The sequence below is a fragment of the Trichomycterus rosablanca genome, chromosome 5 (genome assembly GCF_030014385.1).
Source record: "Trichomycterus rosablanca isolate fTriRos1 chromosome 5, fTriRos1.hap1, whole genome shotgun sequence".
In the NCBI taxonomy this organism is placed as follows: domain Eukaryota; kingdom Metazoa; phylum Chordata; class Actinopteri; order Siluriformes; family Trichomycteridae; genus Trichomycterus; species Trichomycterus rosablanca.
The window spans coordinates 46,983,629-47,002,990 of NC_085992.1; the positions used below are offsets into that span (position 1 = coordinate 46,983,629).

At 39.2% G+C, this 19,362-nt stretch overlaps 1 protein-coding gene across 3 annotated transcripts in view; it reads left to right on the top strand.

Annotated features, from left to right (window-relative positions):
• inpp4b (inositol polyphosphate-4-phosphatase type II B) overlaps window positions 1-19,362 on the top strand; it is a 422,536-nt gene that overhangs the window by 322,946 nt on the left and 80,228 nt on the right. For all 3 annotated transcript variants that reach the window (XM_062996233.1, XM_062996234.1, XM_062996232.1), the window contains one exon: window positions 11,065-11,169. In XM_062996233.1, coding sequence (XP_062852303.1) covers window positions 11,065-11,169 — 105 coding nt within the window. The remainder of the gene's footprint in view (window positions 1-11,064; window positions 11,170-19,362) is intronic.

Sequence of the window (19,362 nt, forward strand, 5' to 3'; positions counted from 1 at the left end):
CGCCATAGTTTTAAAACAGGACGTCCAACAAGCTCATGGTCAGATATTGACCCTCTAATGGCCCTGTAAGGAAAAGTAATTCCTCATTCCCCGTTGTTGCATCATTAAGCAATATTAGATATTATCAGCCAAATATTAGGCACTAGCTGAAATAATTTACTAGTAATATGAGCGAGGTAGCTCAGCAGTTAGGGAACTGGACTAGTAATCGAACGATTGCAGCCTGTCATGGAAAAATGTGGTAAAACTGCAAAGGATGCTAACTTTTGTTTGTCAAGTCAAGTCAAATTTATTTATATAGTGCTTGTCTCAAAGCAACTTTACAGAATCCAGGACCAACAGACCAAAAACCCCTATTGAGCAAGCCGAGGGCGACAGTGGCAAGGAAAAACACTTTAGAAACCTTCAGAGAAACCAGACTCAGCAGGGACCTCCATCCTCTTTGGGTGGCCTGGAGGATACTTTAAATAAATAGGATTTACATAAATCATACAAACACAAAATTAAATTGAACTGAGAGTTATAACTAGTAAAAAAAAATTATTGGAGTTCTTTATTGTTCAGTCCAGTCTGTGACAAGTCCGTTGAAAGTTCTGTGCATTTTTGGTGCAAACACGCCAGGTTTCCGTCCCATCTAGCAGGAGCAGCATTGTTGGCACTGCAGTCTCGACTTGCGGTCTTTAACCTCGAGAGGGTGAACAACTTTCCGTCAGAACCATCTCAGGGCAAAACAACAGAAGATGTAGTTACAATGTGAAATCGTTAAGAGTAAAATGTCAGTTTTACAGAGAGTAGCTTTAGACTCTGACACCCCTAATTATTACAGCATAACTAAGTTTGCTTGTTTAGTTTGAAAATACTAATCAAAAGCCTGAGTAAATAAATATGTTTTTAATCTAGACTTGAACATCGAGACGTGTCCGAGTCCCGAACAGAGGCAGGAAGATTATTCCAAAGTTGTGGAGCTTTGTAAGAAAATGCTCTTCCACCAGCCGTTAATTCTAGGAACTATAAGTAACCCTGCATCTTGTGAGCGAAGTGGATGTGCTGGGTTGTAGTGATTAATAAGTTCACTCAGATATTGTGGAGCCAGACCATGTAGTGTTTTATAAGTTAGTAAAAGTATTTTGTAATCAATGCGGAATTAAACTGGCAGCCAGTGTAGAGATGATAGAACAGGACTAATATGATAAAATTTTCTAGCCCCAATTAGCACTCGAGCTGCTGCATTTTGAACCAACTGGAGTTTGTTTATGGATCTACCAGAGCATCCAGTTAGCAAAGTTATAAACGCATGGATCAGTTTTTCGGCGTCATTAACAGATAGTATATTTCTTATTTTAGAGATATTACGCAAATGATAGAAAGCAACTCTAGTAATATTATTAACGTGTGCATCAAAGGAGAGATCTGAATCTATTGTGACACCCAAGTTTTGTACATCTGAGCTGGGAGTAACAGAGAAAGTGTTTAGGTTTAGCACCAGGTTAGACAACTTGTCTCTTGCAGCTTTAGAGTCAACAAGTAAAACCTCTGAATTAAGTAAAAGAACGTTACACGACATCCAGTTTTTTATGTTGTTTACAAAATCTTTAATTTTACTGATTGTGGTAGTGTCATTGGGTTTGGCTGATATATACAGCTGTGTGTTTGTAGTCCAATTACCTCATCTGCTGTTTTAAATCATTTGATCTTGTTGGATATTCTTTCTGGTTTTGACTGCTCCAGTCCTGGATGTGCAACACTGTATAAAAAGTCCTTGTTGCTTTTGCAGTCTAGTTAGCAAAGCTTCAGATGTGACCGCTGTGCATCATTCAAGTTCTTGTATTTCTCTGTGTTTTCAGTGCCAGAATGGCGAGGTGGTCTACTGAGGGCCTTGAATGTCAATGTAATTGGGTTTAATTAGGCTAGAGACACTCAGGCTTGTTAAATCTGGACATCACTTAAATAAAATCTTTTTAGCAAAGTGAAGTAGCTAAACGGTTTGAACAAGCAGCACCATAATATTGTAGTCACTGAAACATTAATATAATGCTGGTATTTGTTTAAATAGGGATGGGGGGGGGGGGGGGGGGGGTGTTCAGTGGCTAATTTTTGAGGTATGGTGGTTAACGGTGGTTGTCTTACATAAGCGTGTAACCTTGTCTACCAAACAATGGCAACTAAAGTTAAAGAAGTAAATTAGCACAGTCAAGCCAAACAACTGCTGTTGATGTGAATATGAATCCAGGAACACTATGGTGATCCGGTCAGGCTAGAACAAGGGTTCCCGAACTTTTTCTGCAACAAACCCCTTTTAGATAAGAATATTTTTAAGCCCCCCAACTCATGTACACATTTTTTTTCAAAACTCCACTGGAATTTATATTAAAATATTGTAATCTATACAATATTGTAACCCAGGGGGCGTGCCCCTTACTTTTGGAACCACTATTAGATTTATAACCTTAAATGTATTTATTTATTTATTTTCTTCTTTGTTCTTTATTCTTTATTTTTTATTTGCCATTTTCTCTTTTCTTCCATTTATTTTTAGTCTCCTATTAACACTTGCGCCACTCCCGGCACCGACCAACAAGAGCCGCAGACTCACACCCATTTCCATCCAAACTCCACTGGAATTTATATTAAAATATTGTAATCTATACAATATTGTAACCCAGGGGGCGTGCCCCTTACTGTTGGAACCACTGGCTTAGAGGCTTGGCTGATATGTGCATGATTAACACTTTGCACCAGCTGGAGTATCTTAGTGTTTGGCTGAACCTCCTGACTTCACTGCTGTGCCGGGTGAGGAGAGATTCATACATCTTTAATTTTACACGAGTCAGACTGGATTTAAAGGCAGAATAAAAATACACTGGGGGACGAATAAGTGAGAGCTCAGAGATGATTCCGTGTTCTGCGCTCAGTTTTTTTTTCTCGTTTTTGTGTTCATCTGAGCTGATTTTAATAAATACAGCATTAAAATCCTAAAATTATAAACATTATTTTATAATGTGCTCTACACCCACCGATCAGGCATAACATTATGACCACCTTCCTAATATTGTGTTGGTCCCCCTTTTGCTGCTCCATACACAACAAACTGTGCTGCACTGTGTATTCTGACCCCTTTCTATCAGAACCAGCATTAACCTTTTTAGCAGTTTGAGCTACAGTAGCTCATCTGTTGGATCGGACCACATGGACCAGCCTTCGCTCCCCACGTACATCAATGAGCCTTGGCCGCCCATGACCCTGTCGCCGGTTTACCACTTTCTCCTTCCTTGGACCACTTTTGATAAATACTGACCACTGCAGACCGGGAACACCCCACAAGAGCTGCAGTTTTGGAGATCTATCTACCTACCTACCTACCTACCTACTTACCTACCTACCTACAGTGTATCACAAAAGTGAGTACACCCCTCACATTTCTGCAAATATTTCATTATATCTTTTCATGGGACAACACTATAGACATGAAACTTGGATATAACTTAGAGTAGTCAGTGTACAGCTTGTATAGCAGTGTAGATTTACTGTCTTCTGAAAATAACTCAACACACAGCCATTAATGTCTAAATAGCTGGCAACATAAGTGAGTACACCCGACAGTGAACATGTCCAAATTGTGCCCAAATGTGTCGTTGTCCCTCCCTGGTGTCATGTGTCAAGGTCCCAGGTGTAAATGGGGAGCAGGGCTGTTAAATTTGGTGTTTTGGGTACAATTCTCTCATACTGGCCACTGGATATTCAACATGGCACCTCATGGCAAAGAACTCTCTGAGGATGTGAGAAATAGAATTGTTGCTCTCCACAAAGATGGCCTGGACTATAAGAAGATTGCTAACACCCTGAAACTGAGCTACAGCATGGTGGCCAAGGTCATACAGCGGTTTTCCAGGACAGGTTCCACTCGGAACAGGCTTCGCCAGGGTCGACCAAAGAAGTTGAGTCCACGTGTTCGGCGTCATATCCAGAGGTTGGCTTTAAAAAATAGACACATGAGTGCTGCCAGCATTGCTGCAGAGGTTGAAGACGTGGGAGGTCAGCCTGTCAGTGCTCAGACCATACGCCGCACACTGCATCAACTCGGTCTGCATGGTTGTCATCCCAGAAGGAAGCTGACGCACAAGAAAGCCCGCAAACAGTTGGCTGAAGACAAGCAGTCCAAGAACACGGATTACTGGAATGCCCTGTGGTCTGACGAGACCAAGATAAACTTGTTTGGCTCAGATGGTGTCCAGCATGTGTGATGGCGCCCTGGTGAGAAGTACCAAGACAACTGTATCTTGCCTACAGTCAAGCATGGTGGTGGTAGCATCATGGTCTTGGGCTGCATGAGTGTTGCTGGCACTGGGGAGCTGCAGTTCATTGAGGGAAACATGAATTCCAACATGTACTGTGACATTCTGAAACAGAGCATGATCCCCTCCCTTCGAAAAACTGGGCCTCATGGCAGTTTTCCAACAGGATAACGACCCCAAACACAACCTCCAAGATGACAACTGCCTTGCTGAGGAAGCTGAAGGTAAAGGTGATGGACTAAACCCAATTGAGCACCTGTGGCGCATCCTCAAGTGGAAGGTGGAGGAGTTCCAGGTGTCTAACATCCACCAGCTCCGTGATGTCATCATGGAGGAGTGGAAGAGGATTCCAGTAGCAACCTGTGCAGCTCTGGTGAATTCCATGCCCAGGAGGGTTAAGGCAGTGCTGGATAATAATGGTGGTCACACAAAATAATGACACTTCGGGCACAATTTGGACATGTTCACTGTGGGGTGTACTCACTTATGTTGCCAGCCATTTAGACATTAATGGCTGTGTGTTGAGTTATTTTCAGAAGACAGTAAATCTACACTGCTATACAAGTTGTACACTGACTACTCTAAGTTATATCCAAGTTTTATTTCTATAGTGTTGTCCCATAAAAAGATATAATAAAATATTTGCAGAAATGTGAGGGGTGTACTCACTTTTGTGATACACTGTACCTACCTACCTACCCATCCTTACATCCTCCATCCATAATCTATCTGTCTGTCTGTCTGTCTGTCTGTCCGTCCGTCCGTCCGTCTACCTACCTACCTACCTATCCGCCAGCCCACCCATCTCTCCATCCATGCAGCCAATTAAGGGTTAAGAGCCCAACAGTGGCAGTCTGGCAGATATTGGGGGCTTGAACTAGAACACTAGGAGATGCTTTTATCCAAAGCGACTTACAGTATACAGTCTAAGCAAATGAGGGTTAAGGGCCTTACTCAAGGGCCCAACAGTGGAAACCTGGCAGTGGTGGGGTTTAAACCAGCAACCTTCTGATAACTAGTCCAGTACCTTAACCGCTAGGCTACAACTGCTGCTAGGCTACAACTGCCCACCACTTGTGCTGGTGCTTTAACTAGACATTGGTCCTATCCAACCCTCCCTCCCTTAGACATGGCCAGTTGTATCTGTTAGGACCCTAGCCAGGTTGGTAGCATTGCTGAGCTAGCATTTGAGGAAGCTGCACCACCCAAGCATCCTAAATTTAATCTAACAACAACCTTAGCATGCTGCAGCTCACATTCCTTTTTAAAATTCTGAACACTTTGCTCACTTTCTTTAATCTCGTTAGACTAAATGATCCACATCTAGCAAAACCTCTTCTTTCTCAAATATCTGTTTATTATAGAGGCAGTTGTTAAATCGCTCTTCGATGTGAAACGCGAGGTCGTCAGTGCAGTCAGGTGTGTAGCAGCACCTGCTCGAGATCCAGCATCACCAGCTGATGTATTTCAGTGCATTTTCCAACGTCAAAAACTAGGACAATCTTCACTGGAACCAGCGATATTCACTCATATATGCTTTAAAGCCCAGTGCTCACGGTCAAGGTCACTTTCATCTTTTACACCCTCTCTCGTCTCTCTCTTCTTAAATGAGTCTCTTTACTGCAGTCCTTTGTCGTCTCTTATAGTGACCCCAGGCCACTAAAACTCATTTCAGCTTCGCATTTTTACCTCTTTCTTTTTCAAGCTGTTTATATGGTTTTGTGGGAACACAGGACAGTAAAACCAGAACATTTTCAGGACCGGTACATGGTGGAGCTCTCAGACACTTGCATTGTCTAGATCAGGGTTTCTTAACCTTCAACTTACAGCCCATGATGCATGTAGATCCGTCCTGCACTTTTGTTCTATATGTCTGTTATATTTATATATTAATGTCTGTGTATGAACTGCTAAATTGGTCACTGTTGTGGCCTGTTGTGGCCCAGTTAATAAAAGGTCAGGAACAACTGTAGAAGAGGAGCATCTTACAGACACGCTTTGTGTTCTTCTCTATGATCAGAATCAGTGTAACTTTACTGAACAGGAACATTTAAATGTACTTGGACTTTGTTGGACTTGGTGTAAATTTGTTGACCATCAATGGAAAAGACATACAGTATATAACAGATATAACAGTGCAAATGCTACAAGATAAACCAGGCATACAAAGTGCAAATATAAACAGTGCAACAATGCAGACAGAAGTACAACCAACACAGATGATACAGATTACACTAGAATTATTAATAATTACATGGATGGATGGGTGAGTGGGTGGATGGGTGAGTGGGTGAGTGGGTGGATGAACGGACGGACAGACAGACAGACAGACAGACAGCTATGGATGGATGGATGGATGGATGGATGGATGGATGGATGGATGGATGGATGGATGGATGGATGGATGGATGGATAGATAGATAGATAGATAGATAGATAGATAGATAGATAGACAGACAGACAGACAGACAGACAGACAGACAGACAGACAGACAGAAGATGGATGGATGGATGGATGGACAGATGGACAGATATATAGATGGTTGGATGCATGGATGGATGGACAGACAGAAGGACAGACAGATAGACAGAGAGACAGATAGAAAGAAGATAAATAGATGGATGGATAGACAGACAGATAGTTAGATGGATGGATGGATAGACAGATAGAATGAAGATAGATAGATAGATAGATAGATAGATAGATAGATAGATAGATAGATAGATAGATAGATAGATAGATAGATAGATAGATAGATAGATAGATAGATAGATAGATAGATAGATAGATAGATAGATCACCACGGTGGAAGAAACTGGAGCTCCCAGAGGAAACCCACACAGACACGGGGAGAATATGCAAACTCCACACTGAAAGGACCCAGACCGCCCCATCTTGGAATCAAACCCAGGAGCTTCTTGCTTTTTTATATTATTTGTTGTTTTTGGCACATAACAAACTGGAAAATAGAAACCAGTTGTGGTTAGTATAGTTTGGGAGATATTTGATAGGTTGATATATAGCCCAGGCTTTGGCTCATTGAGCCATGTAATGTTTTTTGTTTACATTATATTTACATTAAAAATGTCTAACAAAAGCTTTGTTTTTACTCGTCAACACTGAGCATTTACTGTCCACCCACTTGTTTTATTTACATCTAAGAACATCCCACTGTTTTCTTAATCATATAAAAGTCCAGGCTTTTTGACAGTCAGTGTTTGTTGTTCTGGCTGTTTATAGAGGAAGCAAATCACATATTGCAGCAAAAACAAGTAAAATTCAGTCTGTCCATTCAGATAAATAAACATCCTCTAAATAACAGAGCTGGGCTAAATGATCCGGAGTGTGTAATTTCTCATTCACTGAAGTCTTTTACATTTTCACTACTTCACACACAATGGCTCTGTGTTCTTTTTAAGCATTTATTGTTTTCTTAAAGCACACAATAAAACTGTCAGGTCGTTTTCTGTGTTCTGAAGTTACTTAACAGCTTAGTGTTGTTTCTGTGCTTTTGTCGAGCGTGTTCGCATGTTTGAAGCGAGAACAAAGAAGGTAACTTGTGACCGAGCCTCTCTCGCTTCCCTCTGTGGCTCCTCTTTATCATTTCGAGGAGATTTTAATTGGCTGGTTTTGTTCAAAGTGAGTAATGAAGTAAATCCATGAAATCCTCTACTTACCGGATTAAGGTTCAAATTAACAGATACTTATGCAGGCTTATTTGTTTCAGACGCTCTGTTGGCTGCATTTGCGATCAGATTTCTGTACTTCATCCTGATTAGTTTCAATCTAGCTTTCCAAAGCAAAACAACGCTCTCTGGGGCGGCACGGTGGTGAAGTGGGTATCACTGTCACCCTGGTTTTATTTACCAGGGTCCTTTCTGTGTGTCTGTTGTGGTGGAAAACCCTTAATGAAATAGCTCAGAGACTGGATCATGAGTAGAATAGAGTTTTATTCTTGTCTGCAAAGAAGGTTCGCACTGACCGAGTCTCACATAGAAACTCATATAGAAGGTCCTGGGTTTGATCCCCAGGTGGGGCGGTCCGGGTCCTTTTTTTTTTTATATATATATTTAGTTTTTATGCATTTTCTCTCCTTTTTCTCCCGACTTTTAGTGCGTCAAATTGCCCGATTGCATCATGATTCCTCTCCACTAATGCTGGCCCCGGCTCTGATTTAAGGAGAACAAAGCTAACCCACGCCCCCTCCGACACGTGAGCAGCAGCCGTATGCATCACCTACACTATGCATCACCTACACTAGACGATCAGCTACGGATCAGCACTGTGTACGGAGAGACACACCCTGACAGCACTCTTTTCCCCGCCTCTGTGCAGGCACCATCAATCAGCCAGCAGAGGTCATAATTGCATCAGTTATGAGAGAGTCCCTATCCAGCTTAATGCCCCACCCCTATAGAAACAACAGGCCAATCGTTGTTCATGCGACCGCTCAGCCCAGCCGGCAGGCAGAGCTGAGACTCGATACGATGTATTCGAGATGTATGGTGTTCCAGCGTGTGTTTTTACCACTGCGCCACCTGAGCGGTCCAGGTCCTTTCTTTGTAGAGTTTGCAGGTTCTCCCTGTGTCTGCACGGATTTCCTCCAGGAGCTCCGGTTTCCTCCCACAGTCCTAAGATGTGCAGGTGAGGTGAACTGGAGATACAAAATTGTCCCTGACTGTGTTTGACATTAAACTTGTGAACTGATGAATCTTGTGTAATGAGTAACTACCACTTCTGTCATGAACGTAACCAAAGTGTGTAAAACATCCTAATAAAGATCCTAATAAATAAATAAATATGTCATGTACACCACCTCCCAATATCATTCCATTGTAGCAGTATTATTGGAATATTGAAATATGACTACTGGCATATGACTAAGCATATCTACACATCCTAAGCAGTAATGGATTATATATTAATACTTCTAGTGTTCTCTGACACTTTGTGGGTTTCCTCCGAGTGTTACGGTTTTCTCCCTCATGTTCTAAGCGTGTGTGAATGTGTGTGTGTGTGTGTGTGTGTGTGTGTGTGTGTGCCCTGTGAGGGACTGGCAACCTGTCCAGGGTGTTTCCTTTCTTTCAACCAATAAATTAGACTCACCGTGACCCTGAACAACAGTCTTATTAGCACTACCACACATAGCACTTTTTCACCAAAAGAGCGCTGGTTCTTGAACCGGTTCTGTTTGAACCTTGGTGTTTTTTAGAGAACCGACCCGCGTTTCCACCAGTTTTTGGGAACCAAGCCTGCGTCATCAACGGTGGGCCTTACACAACAAAAGTAAAGAGTAGAAACATGATGGTGGAGCATGTAGGTTACCTGAGAGCATTTGTGCTGTTGTTACTGATAAGAAGACGTAGACGTGTTTGTCGCAGTTGTTGTTTTCTTTAGTTCATTGACGTGAGAAGCGTTTTGCGCTTCGCTCTCACTGCGACCCTCTGCGCAAATAGCCGATTTGCTCAGCGCTTGGCTTGAGCGATAAAACATCATTAAAGTTCCACGTCAAGAACATCCATCTGTGTAAAATAACCATCAAATCCACTCTAAAATACAATAAATATATATCTCTGTTTAGCTGTATTTAATTCACGTGTGGTGTTTCTGCAGCTCGGGGTTCTGAGAATCTGCTTCTCAGGAGAGTCGAAAAAGTTTAACGTAAAAAAGTTTAACGTGGCTTAATGTACTAAAAGAACGACATATAAACACTAAATTTCTCTCAGTTGTTACTGGTTATAAGTGCTCTGTACTGCCTAAATTCATCGCTTGTTTTGTTAGTACAATAAGTCACGTTACGCTTTATTTTTCGTGTCAAGCATTGGTTGTTCTGTCCAGGTCACTTTTACCACGTCATATTACAGAGTTCATCTCTTTTGAAGCGCTCAGAATTTAATCTGGTGAACTTTAAAAGATGGAAGTGCAGTGTCAAGCTTCATATGAAACAACGGCACAGCGGTTTTACAGCTTCTCATGTAAAAGCATCCAAACCTCTACACAATGACACGCCCACAGGTAACGTCACGGTTCGCGCTGAAAAACCGAGTATTCTCTGGTGCCAAATTAGAGCGCAAGTTCACTGTCTGGAACCTCTTTTTTTGGTGGAACCGGTTCACCGGATCGGTGAAAAAGGGGTAACAGTGGTTCCTCTGAGGTTCCTCCATGCATATTTAGGAAGATTTTTCTTTCCACTTTTGTCCTCGTTTTGTTCATTAGATTAGATTTTTGGTTCTGGAATCTGTAAAGTTGATTTGAGACAATCAATGTTTATTTCAAACAGCGCTATACAAATATATTTGACTTGTTTTGCCTCAAGGTCAATTTCTTTTGCTTTATTTGCTTAACTTGGAATAAAAGCCCTTGAACAAAACATGCTTCTTTGTATTCTGTTACAACTGACGTCTTATTTCATTTATTATGTATTTAACTAAAAAGCTTGTTTCTTTAAAATCAACAAAAGGTCTTTGTATATCAGTGAAAACGCTCAAGGTCCCAGTGAGGTCTTACTGTAACTCTCCATTTACTTAAATATACAGTAAAATTTCCACTTACAGCCATTACAAAAAGTAAAGCCAAATAAAGTAAATAACTTGTAATAGTCTGTGTCTTTTTCTTTGACCTGAATGGTACCAAAGCTCAGCAGAAGCAGATGGGCCGGGATCTGTGCAGTGACATGGGTGGCAAGGGCAACCGGCTCATGCTGTGGCTTTTATAAGAAATAGCCTGGATAATATGTGCTATTAACGTCTGCGCCCTCTGTTCTGTCCTCAGGTCCACCGTTCAAGCCCAGCTGCAGTAAAGCGCAGAAATATCTGGAGTTTATTCCCATCAATCTGCACACCCAGCGCATGAGGGTCATGTGTCCTCGGAAAACAGGTACGGCTACTTCAATTTTAGATGTGCTATAGTTCAGCTATTACTTAATACTAATAGTACTAGAGACCTGAGATGTTTAAAACGTTTAACATTTAACTTTCTGGTCTATGTGTAATTAAATGTATCACATCACTTCTGCACAATCATGATGCTAATATCCTTCTGTCACAAACTAAGGATGCCGTTGTACAGCACCCATGGAGCAGAGAGGCTTAAGGGTAGGGCTGGCACAGATCTGATACTCTGTATCGGTATCGGTCCGATATTGGCCCAAAGCACTGGATCGGATATCGGAAGGAAAAAAACGTGTAATCCGATCTGATACTGTTGCTTAATGTAAATAACACTTAATGTAAATAACAAGTCAAGTCAACTTTATTTATATAGCGCTTTTTACAATATACATTGTCTCAAAGCAACTTTACAAAATCCAGGACCAACAGATACAAAAACCCCTGTTGAGCAAGCCGAGGGCGACTGTGGCAAGGAAAAACTCCCTGAAAATTACAGGAAGAAACCTTGAGAGGAACCAGACTCAGCAGGGCCCATCCTTCATGGGTGGCCTGGAGGATACTTTAAATAAATACACGATTTACACAAATCATACAAACACAGAATTAAATGATCTAAAAGTTATAACTGGTAATAAATAGATAAATAAATAATAATAGAGTTGTTATCCGCTCTAGTCTTCAATAAAGTCTGTAGTGATTTCTTGTCGTTGCAATTACTCCAGACCCGTCACATCTGACAGGAGCAGCATCGTTGTCCCGGCAGTCTCGACTTCAATCCTTAACCTCGGCGGGTAAACAGGTTTCCATCAGAATGCCCTCGGGGTAAAACAACAGAGAATGTAGTTAATAATGTACAATGCTAGTTGACAAACAGTTTTACAGAGAGTTTTAGACTCCGGCAGCCCTAATTATTACAGCATAACTAAAAGGGAGAGCGAGCAGGTAACAAGGTCATGAAGGCTTTCACAGGACATCAGCGCCCACCTCTCCTACCCAAAACCAGAGTGATTGGACAAGAGAGGCAGAACGACAGCGACCCAACATCCCTGATCACCACAAGTTTCTATGACCAAGAACCCCCAAGCTCTGCGCCTTTGTCTATATTAATCAAAAGCCTGAGAAAATAAATATGTTTTCAGTCTAGACTTAAACATTGAGACTGTGTCCGAATACCGAACAGAGGCAGGAAGATTATTCCAGAGTTGTGGAGCTTTGTAAGAAAATGCTCTTCCACCAGCTTTGGTCTTTTTAATTTTAGGAACTATAAGTAACCCTGCATCTTGTGAACGAAGTGGACGTGCTGGGTTGTAGTAATTAATAAGCTCACTCAGATACTGTGGAGCCAGACCATGTAGCGCTTTATAGGTTAGTAAAAGTATTTTGTAATCAATGCGAAATTTAACTGGCAGCCAGTGTAGAGATGATAGAACAGGAGTGATATGATCAAATTTTTTAGTTCTAGTTAGCACTCGAGCTGCTGCATTTTGAACTAACTGGAGTTTGTTTAAGGATCTACCAGAGCATCCAGTTAGAAGAGCATTACAATAATCTAACCGAGAAGTTATAAACGCATGGATCAGTTTTTCGGCGTCATTAACAGATAGTATATTTCTTATTTTAGAGATATTACGCAAATGATAGAAAGCAACTCTAGTAATATTATTAATGTGTGTATCAAAGGAAAGATCTGAATCTATTGTGACACCTAAGTTTTTTACATCTGGGCTGGGAGTAACAGAGAACGTGTTTAAGTTTAGCACCAGGTTAGACAACTTGTCTCTTGCAGCTTTAGAGCCAACAAGTAAAACCTCAGTTTTATCTGAATTAAGTAAAAGAAAATTACACGACATCCAGTTTTTTATGTCGTTTACACAATCTTCTATCTTACTGATTGTGTCAGTATCATTTGGTTTGGCTGATATATACAGCTGTGTGTCATCTGCATAGCAGTGAAAGTTTATGCCATGTTTATGAATAATTTCACCTAGTGGAAGCATATAGAGTGTAAATAATAGCGGTCCAAGTACCGACCCCTGTGGAACACCACACTTTACTTTTGTAGTTTCCGAGCATTTATTATTTACATAAACGAATTGAGAGCGGTCAGTCAAATATGATTTAAACCAAGAGAGTGCGAGTCCTTTAACACCTACTGTATTTTCTAGCCTCTCCAGTAAAATGTTATGATCGACCGTATCAAACGCTGCGCTAAGATCTAATAGAACAAGAAACACTTAATGTAAATAATAACACTTAATGTAAATAATACTTAATGTAAATAACACTTAATGTAAATAACACTTAATGTAAATAACACTTAATGTAAATAATACTTAATGTAAATAACACTTAATGTAAATAATACTTAATGTAAATAACACTTAATGTAAATAACACTTAATGTAAATAATACTTAATGTAAATAACACTTAATGTAAATAATACTTAATGTAAATAACACTTAATGTAAATAATACTTAATGTAAATAACACTTAATGTAAATAATACTTAATGTAAATAACACTTAATGTAAATAAGGCCATTGTTTGTGTGTAAAGCAAATACCACAACAGCCATTCAGAAAATAAAACACACTGATCTACTTAAACTTTTAGCATTTAAAAAAATCACCTACTACTGCCACATCTAAAAACACTGTTTAAACACAATAAAAATCATCTACTACTGCCACATCTAAAAACACTATTTAAACACAATAAAAATCATCTACTACTGCCACATCTAAAAACACTGTTTAAACACAATCAAAATCATCTACTACTGCCACATCTAAACACTGTTTAAACACAATAAAAATCATCTACTACTGCCACATCTAAAAACACTGTTTACTCACAATAAAAATCATCTACTACTGCCACATCTAAACACTGTTTACTCACAATAAAAATCATCTACTACTGCCACATCTAAACACTGTTTACTCACAATAAAAATCATCTACTACTGCCGCATCTAAAAACGCTGTTTAAACACAATAAAAATTGCTTTATAAATGATAAATGGCTCACCTGAGATAAAGAAAATCTTGTCCCGGCTTGGAGATCTCTCACATCCTCAACAATTAATCCATTAGTGTTATATAATAAAACAAACTACACTGTTTACTGTTTAGCCACAGACGTCCTCTTCAAAATCCAGCAGGGTTTAATCATCTAAAAACGTGACAGAACTTTAACGGAAAATCTCAACTCTGCGTCAATTCTAATTAGTCTGCGTAAGTGTAGACACTTTGGATGACACTCTGTAAAGCGAGATGTGTCACGTGAACAACAGCTCGAATGTAAGTGAAACCAAAAATGCTGCTAAATGTTCTGTGTGTAAAAGTGAAAATAAAAACAGCAGTTGTGTATAAGTGTGATGTTGTAGGTTCTGTATTTATTCCTTTAGAATATTTGTTTCACAGTCTGAGCATTGTTATTTAGATAGCTAGTTTACCCATGGTGCATTGAGACGTATTATTATTGCTTAGTTGTTTGAGAGGAGAAAAGACGGTATCGGATTGGTATCGTATCGGACATAGAAAAGTGGTATCGAGTCAGCCCTACTTATAGGTCTTGCTTAAGGATCCAACAGTGGCTGCATCGCAGAGCCAGGATTTGAACCGACAATTTTCTGATTGATAGCCCAAAGCTTCACCCACTAGGCTAATTCTGTCCCAAACTGTGCTCCAGGTGAGGAGTTGGTCGGGGCCTCGATCCCGACTTTCAGCTTAGCTGGAGCAGTGGAGCATCAGCCTCCGAATTCTAAACAAACATGACACAAACGAGTCAAACACGACAAACAGACAGAAAATGAGAGGACCGGGGTCACGCTACACGTTACACAGATGATGTTTCTTTCCTGGAAATGCCATTTGCCCGTGCTCAGTCTGATTCAGGCAGTGTTAATGAGCAGTAGAAACCATCTTCTCCTTTAGACAGCATGAATTCATTTCATCTTGCTTAACCCAGCCTGCATTTGTGCTTAACTGTGAATAATTCCTGCCTCTGTCTGGCAGCAATCTGTACCTTTCCTGCTGAGAAAGAGAGAGACCAGCGTTCCTAGGTGCTCTCTTCGCCGTTCGATTTATAGAAGCTGGGAAAATCGGAACAAATCAGCTCTAAATTGGGCCGTGTGTGACTTATGCCCCCTGACGCGTCGCTGTATTTTCATGGAACTGTTGAGCTATTGAGCGGTGGCCAATTAGATGTGCTCAGAGAGACGGGTGGGGAGGGGGGGTATCTGGGGCCGGGGAGGCGCTGTGCATCGGGAGATGGAGCCCCTGTTGTCATTACTGGATTCTGATCATGGCAGGAGCGGTGCAGCGCTTGGTAGGGTGAAAGTGGCACTCTGGGGTGCCAGGCCTGCAGAGAGGCTGCTCATTAACTGCTGTGAAATATCTCCTGAAACCAACTTCCTGTCGAGTCCACGTGCTAGCCTGTTACGTGACCTTACATGAAGCTCACTGTTAGCTTACAGCAGACTCAAACACCAGTACCACCCAAACCATAGCTGAATGATGCACTAGCACTGGTCAAACTGGAAAAAACGGTGGTCTGGTATTATTATTATTAATTATTAATTATTATTATTTTGTTTTGTTGTTGTTGTTGTTTATTGTTAATATTAATATTATTATTATTATTATTGCTATTATAACAGTATAGAAATAGTATACTAATAATAATAATAATAATAATAACAATAATTATGATAATAATGTCAATATGTTACTGTTAAATGATGATAATTTTTATTATTATTATTATTATTATTATTATTATTATTATTATTACAGTATAATAATAATATATTACAGCTAATAATAATGATAATAACAATAATAATTGTAATAATAATAATGCACAGTGGTGCAGTAGGTAGTGCTGTTGCCTCACAGCAAGAAGGGTCTGGGCTCGATTCCCCTGCTGGGCACCCATTGTACTTTCTGTGTATGTTTGCATGTTCTCCCTGTGTCTGTGTGGGTTTCCCCTGTGTTTCTTTGGGTGCTTTGGTCCAAAGACATGGAGTCAGGTTAATTGAAAATACTAAAAAGGGCTTTAAATGTGTGTGTGTGTGTGTGTGTGTGTGTGTGTGTGTGTGTGTGTGTGTGTGTGTGTGTGTGTGTGTGTGTGTGTGTGTGTGTGCACGCCTTGTGATGGACTGGTGACCTTTCTGTTGTTTTCTGCCTTTCACCCAATAAATCAGAACTGTGGGGAAACAGACAATGAATAAAAAATGAATAACAATAATAATAATAATAATAATAACAGAACAATATAATAATAATAATAATAATATATTAATAACAATAATAATAATATTATTATTAATAATAATAACAATAATAATAATGATGATATTATTAACAATAATAATAATAATATTCATAATAATAATGATATCAATAATATTAATACTAATAATAATGATATTAATAACAATAATAATAATAATAATAGTAATTATAATAATATTAATAACAATAATAATAATAATAATATTATTAATAACAATAATAATAATAATATTATTATTAATAACAATAATAACAACAACAATAATAATAGTAATAATAACAATAATAATAATAATAATAATAAAGTTTTGTTTCACACAAAACTCCAAACTATATAAATATTAATAATAAAAATACTGCATTTTTGAGCAGAGACGATAATAAGGCAGCACTTTGGCATCCACAGTGGAAAAGATGTTTTTGTTTATTCATGCGTAACCATTCTGAACAGCAGGGTCATGGTGGGTCATGTTCTGTAAGCAGTAAGGGAAACTAAATACGTTGAGTGAATTCACACAGAAAGGGAGGAAGTCATGGTAAAGTCTTTACAGTCTGTAAGCAGAGTTACCTGCTACTTATTTGACACTAAACTGCATTAACTTCATAAATTAAATTTACAAGTATGTATGGGCTCTGTGGGAAGCACTGTCACCTCACAGCAAGAAGTTCCTTGGTTTGATTCGAGGTGGAGTGTTCCAGGTCCTTTCTATGTGCAATTTCCTCCAGGTGCTCCGGTTTCCTCCCACAGTCCAAAGACATGCAGTGAAGTTAATTTAGTAATTTAGTGTGAAGTTAACCTGCATGTGTGTGTGTTTGTTCATTAATGGAGTGGCAACCTGCCCGGGGTGTTTGTTACCTTTTGCCCAGTGAATCAAACCCACTTTGACCCCGAATAGGATACAGCAGCAGTAAAACAGACAAAGAATGAATGAATGAATCCCAAACCACACTACACTGCCACACTACACAGATGTTTACATGCCACACTGCACTTTACATGTACTGTATTGTACAGTATTATACTGTTATTTCATTTTTTATTTGTATTATTTATCGTATGCTATTTTTAAATTTTTTTGTATATATGCAAAATTTAACCGTTATAATTTGTACATTTTCTGCTTATTAAATTGTCCGTGTACTGTATCATCTGTATATTGTAGAGAGCTACCAACAGCCGGAAACAAATTCCTTGTGTGCAAACATATGTGGCAAATAGAGCAGTGATAGCTCAGTGGTTAAGGTACTGGACTATTATTCAGAAGGTTGCTGGTTCCATCCCCACCACAGTCAAGTTGCCACTGTTGGGCCCCTGAGCAAGGCCCTTAACCCTCAGTTGCTCAAAATTGTGTTTAGTTTTAATTGTAAGTCGCTTTGGATGAAAGCGTCTGCTAAATGCCGAAAATGTAAATAAAGCTGATTCTGCGTTTACCCACACTTTTATGCAAAGCTACTGTTACAAGAGTACAGCGCCCCTTAGGGCTCACTAACAATAAGAATATGTGAATATAATACCTAAACCAGCTGCAGTATTCTTTAGGAATAACTTATATTATGATATAGATTGGAAAATAACATGACTTTTACCAAATAATTTTTTAATCACAAATAAGGTAAGGGAAGTAACTCTCAGGATTCTGCATAGATGTTACCCTATCAATAAAACTATTGCTACATTTAAAAAAGATATAAATACTGAATGTTCATTTTGTCACAAATATGAAGAATCCCTTACTCACTTATTTTGGGATTGTTCATTTTGCTCATTTTTGTGGACTGATTTAAATAATTTTATTAATAGAAAAATTTGCTATAACTTTAAATTGAAAACTGAATTTATTGTATTTGAAGTAACTAAAAGTGAAATATTGAATTCAGATGAGACTTATATTGTCAACCTTCTCTTAATATTATCCAAATATCACATTAATTGTTGTAAATTTATGAATAATAGACCAAACTTCAACACTTTTAAGGCATCCTTAATCGTACATTAATTTGTTAAAACTCTATAAAAATGTGAAGGCAAGACGTACTTTAACACTGTTAGAAAACAGTCCCTTTCCCCCGGGAAAGGGACATCAACAGAACAACCTCTGACAACCCCCACACACCCCCCCATCTCACTCCAAGCAAACTTGAAAACTTGAGAGCCCTGTCTAAACCCTGTTTTACAGTAATACAGTTGCGAAGCATTGAACAGAATAAAGCATCTCTTTACAGTTTAATATACAAACCCGAGCTCTGATGCATAAAAATGTACCAGACAGAAAAGTTACAACCTATATGTAGATCTAAAAAAAAAAAAAGGGTGTAAAACGAGTAGGTAGAAAAGTGATTTTTAAAAATGCATAGATTTTATTAATAGCAGAGAAGGTCTTTTTAGATCTACATATAGGTTGTAACTTTTCTGTCTGGTACATTTTTATGCATCAGAACTCTGTTGGGTTTGTATATTAAACTGTAAAGAGACGCTTTATTCTCTTCAATGCTTCGCAACTGTATTACCGTAAAACAGGGTTTAGACCCACAGTAAAACTTTTAGTGCAGATTGCGTGACTGCGGTCAGATTTTAAAAGGGTACAGTTTACAAATCCGTGGGTACGGATTACTAAACCATACGTACAGATTACTAAACTGAGGGTACGGATTACTAAACCGAGGGTACAGATTACTAAACCATACATACGGATTACTAAACTGTGCGTACAGATTACTAAACTGTGGGTACGGATTACTAAACCTTGTGTACAGATTACTAAACCTTGTGTACAGATTACTAAACCGTGCGTACAGATTACTAAACCAAGGGTACAGATTACTAAACCGTGAGTACAGATTACTAAACCAAGGGTACGGATTACTAAACTGTGCGT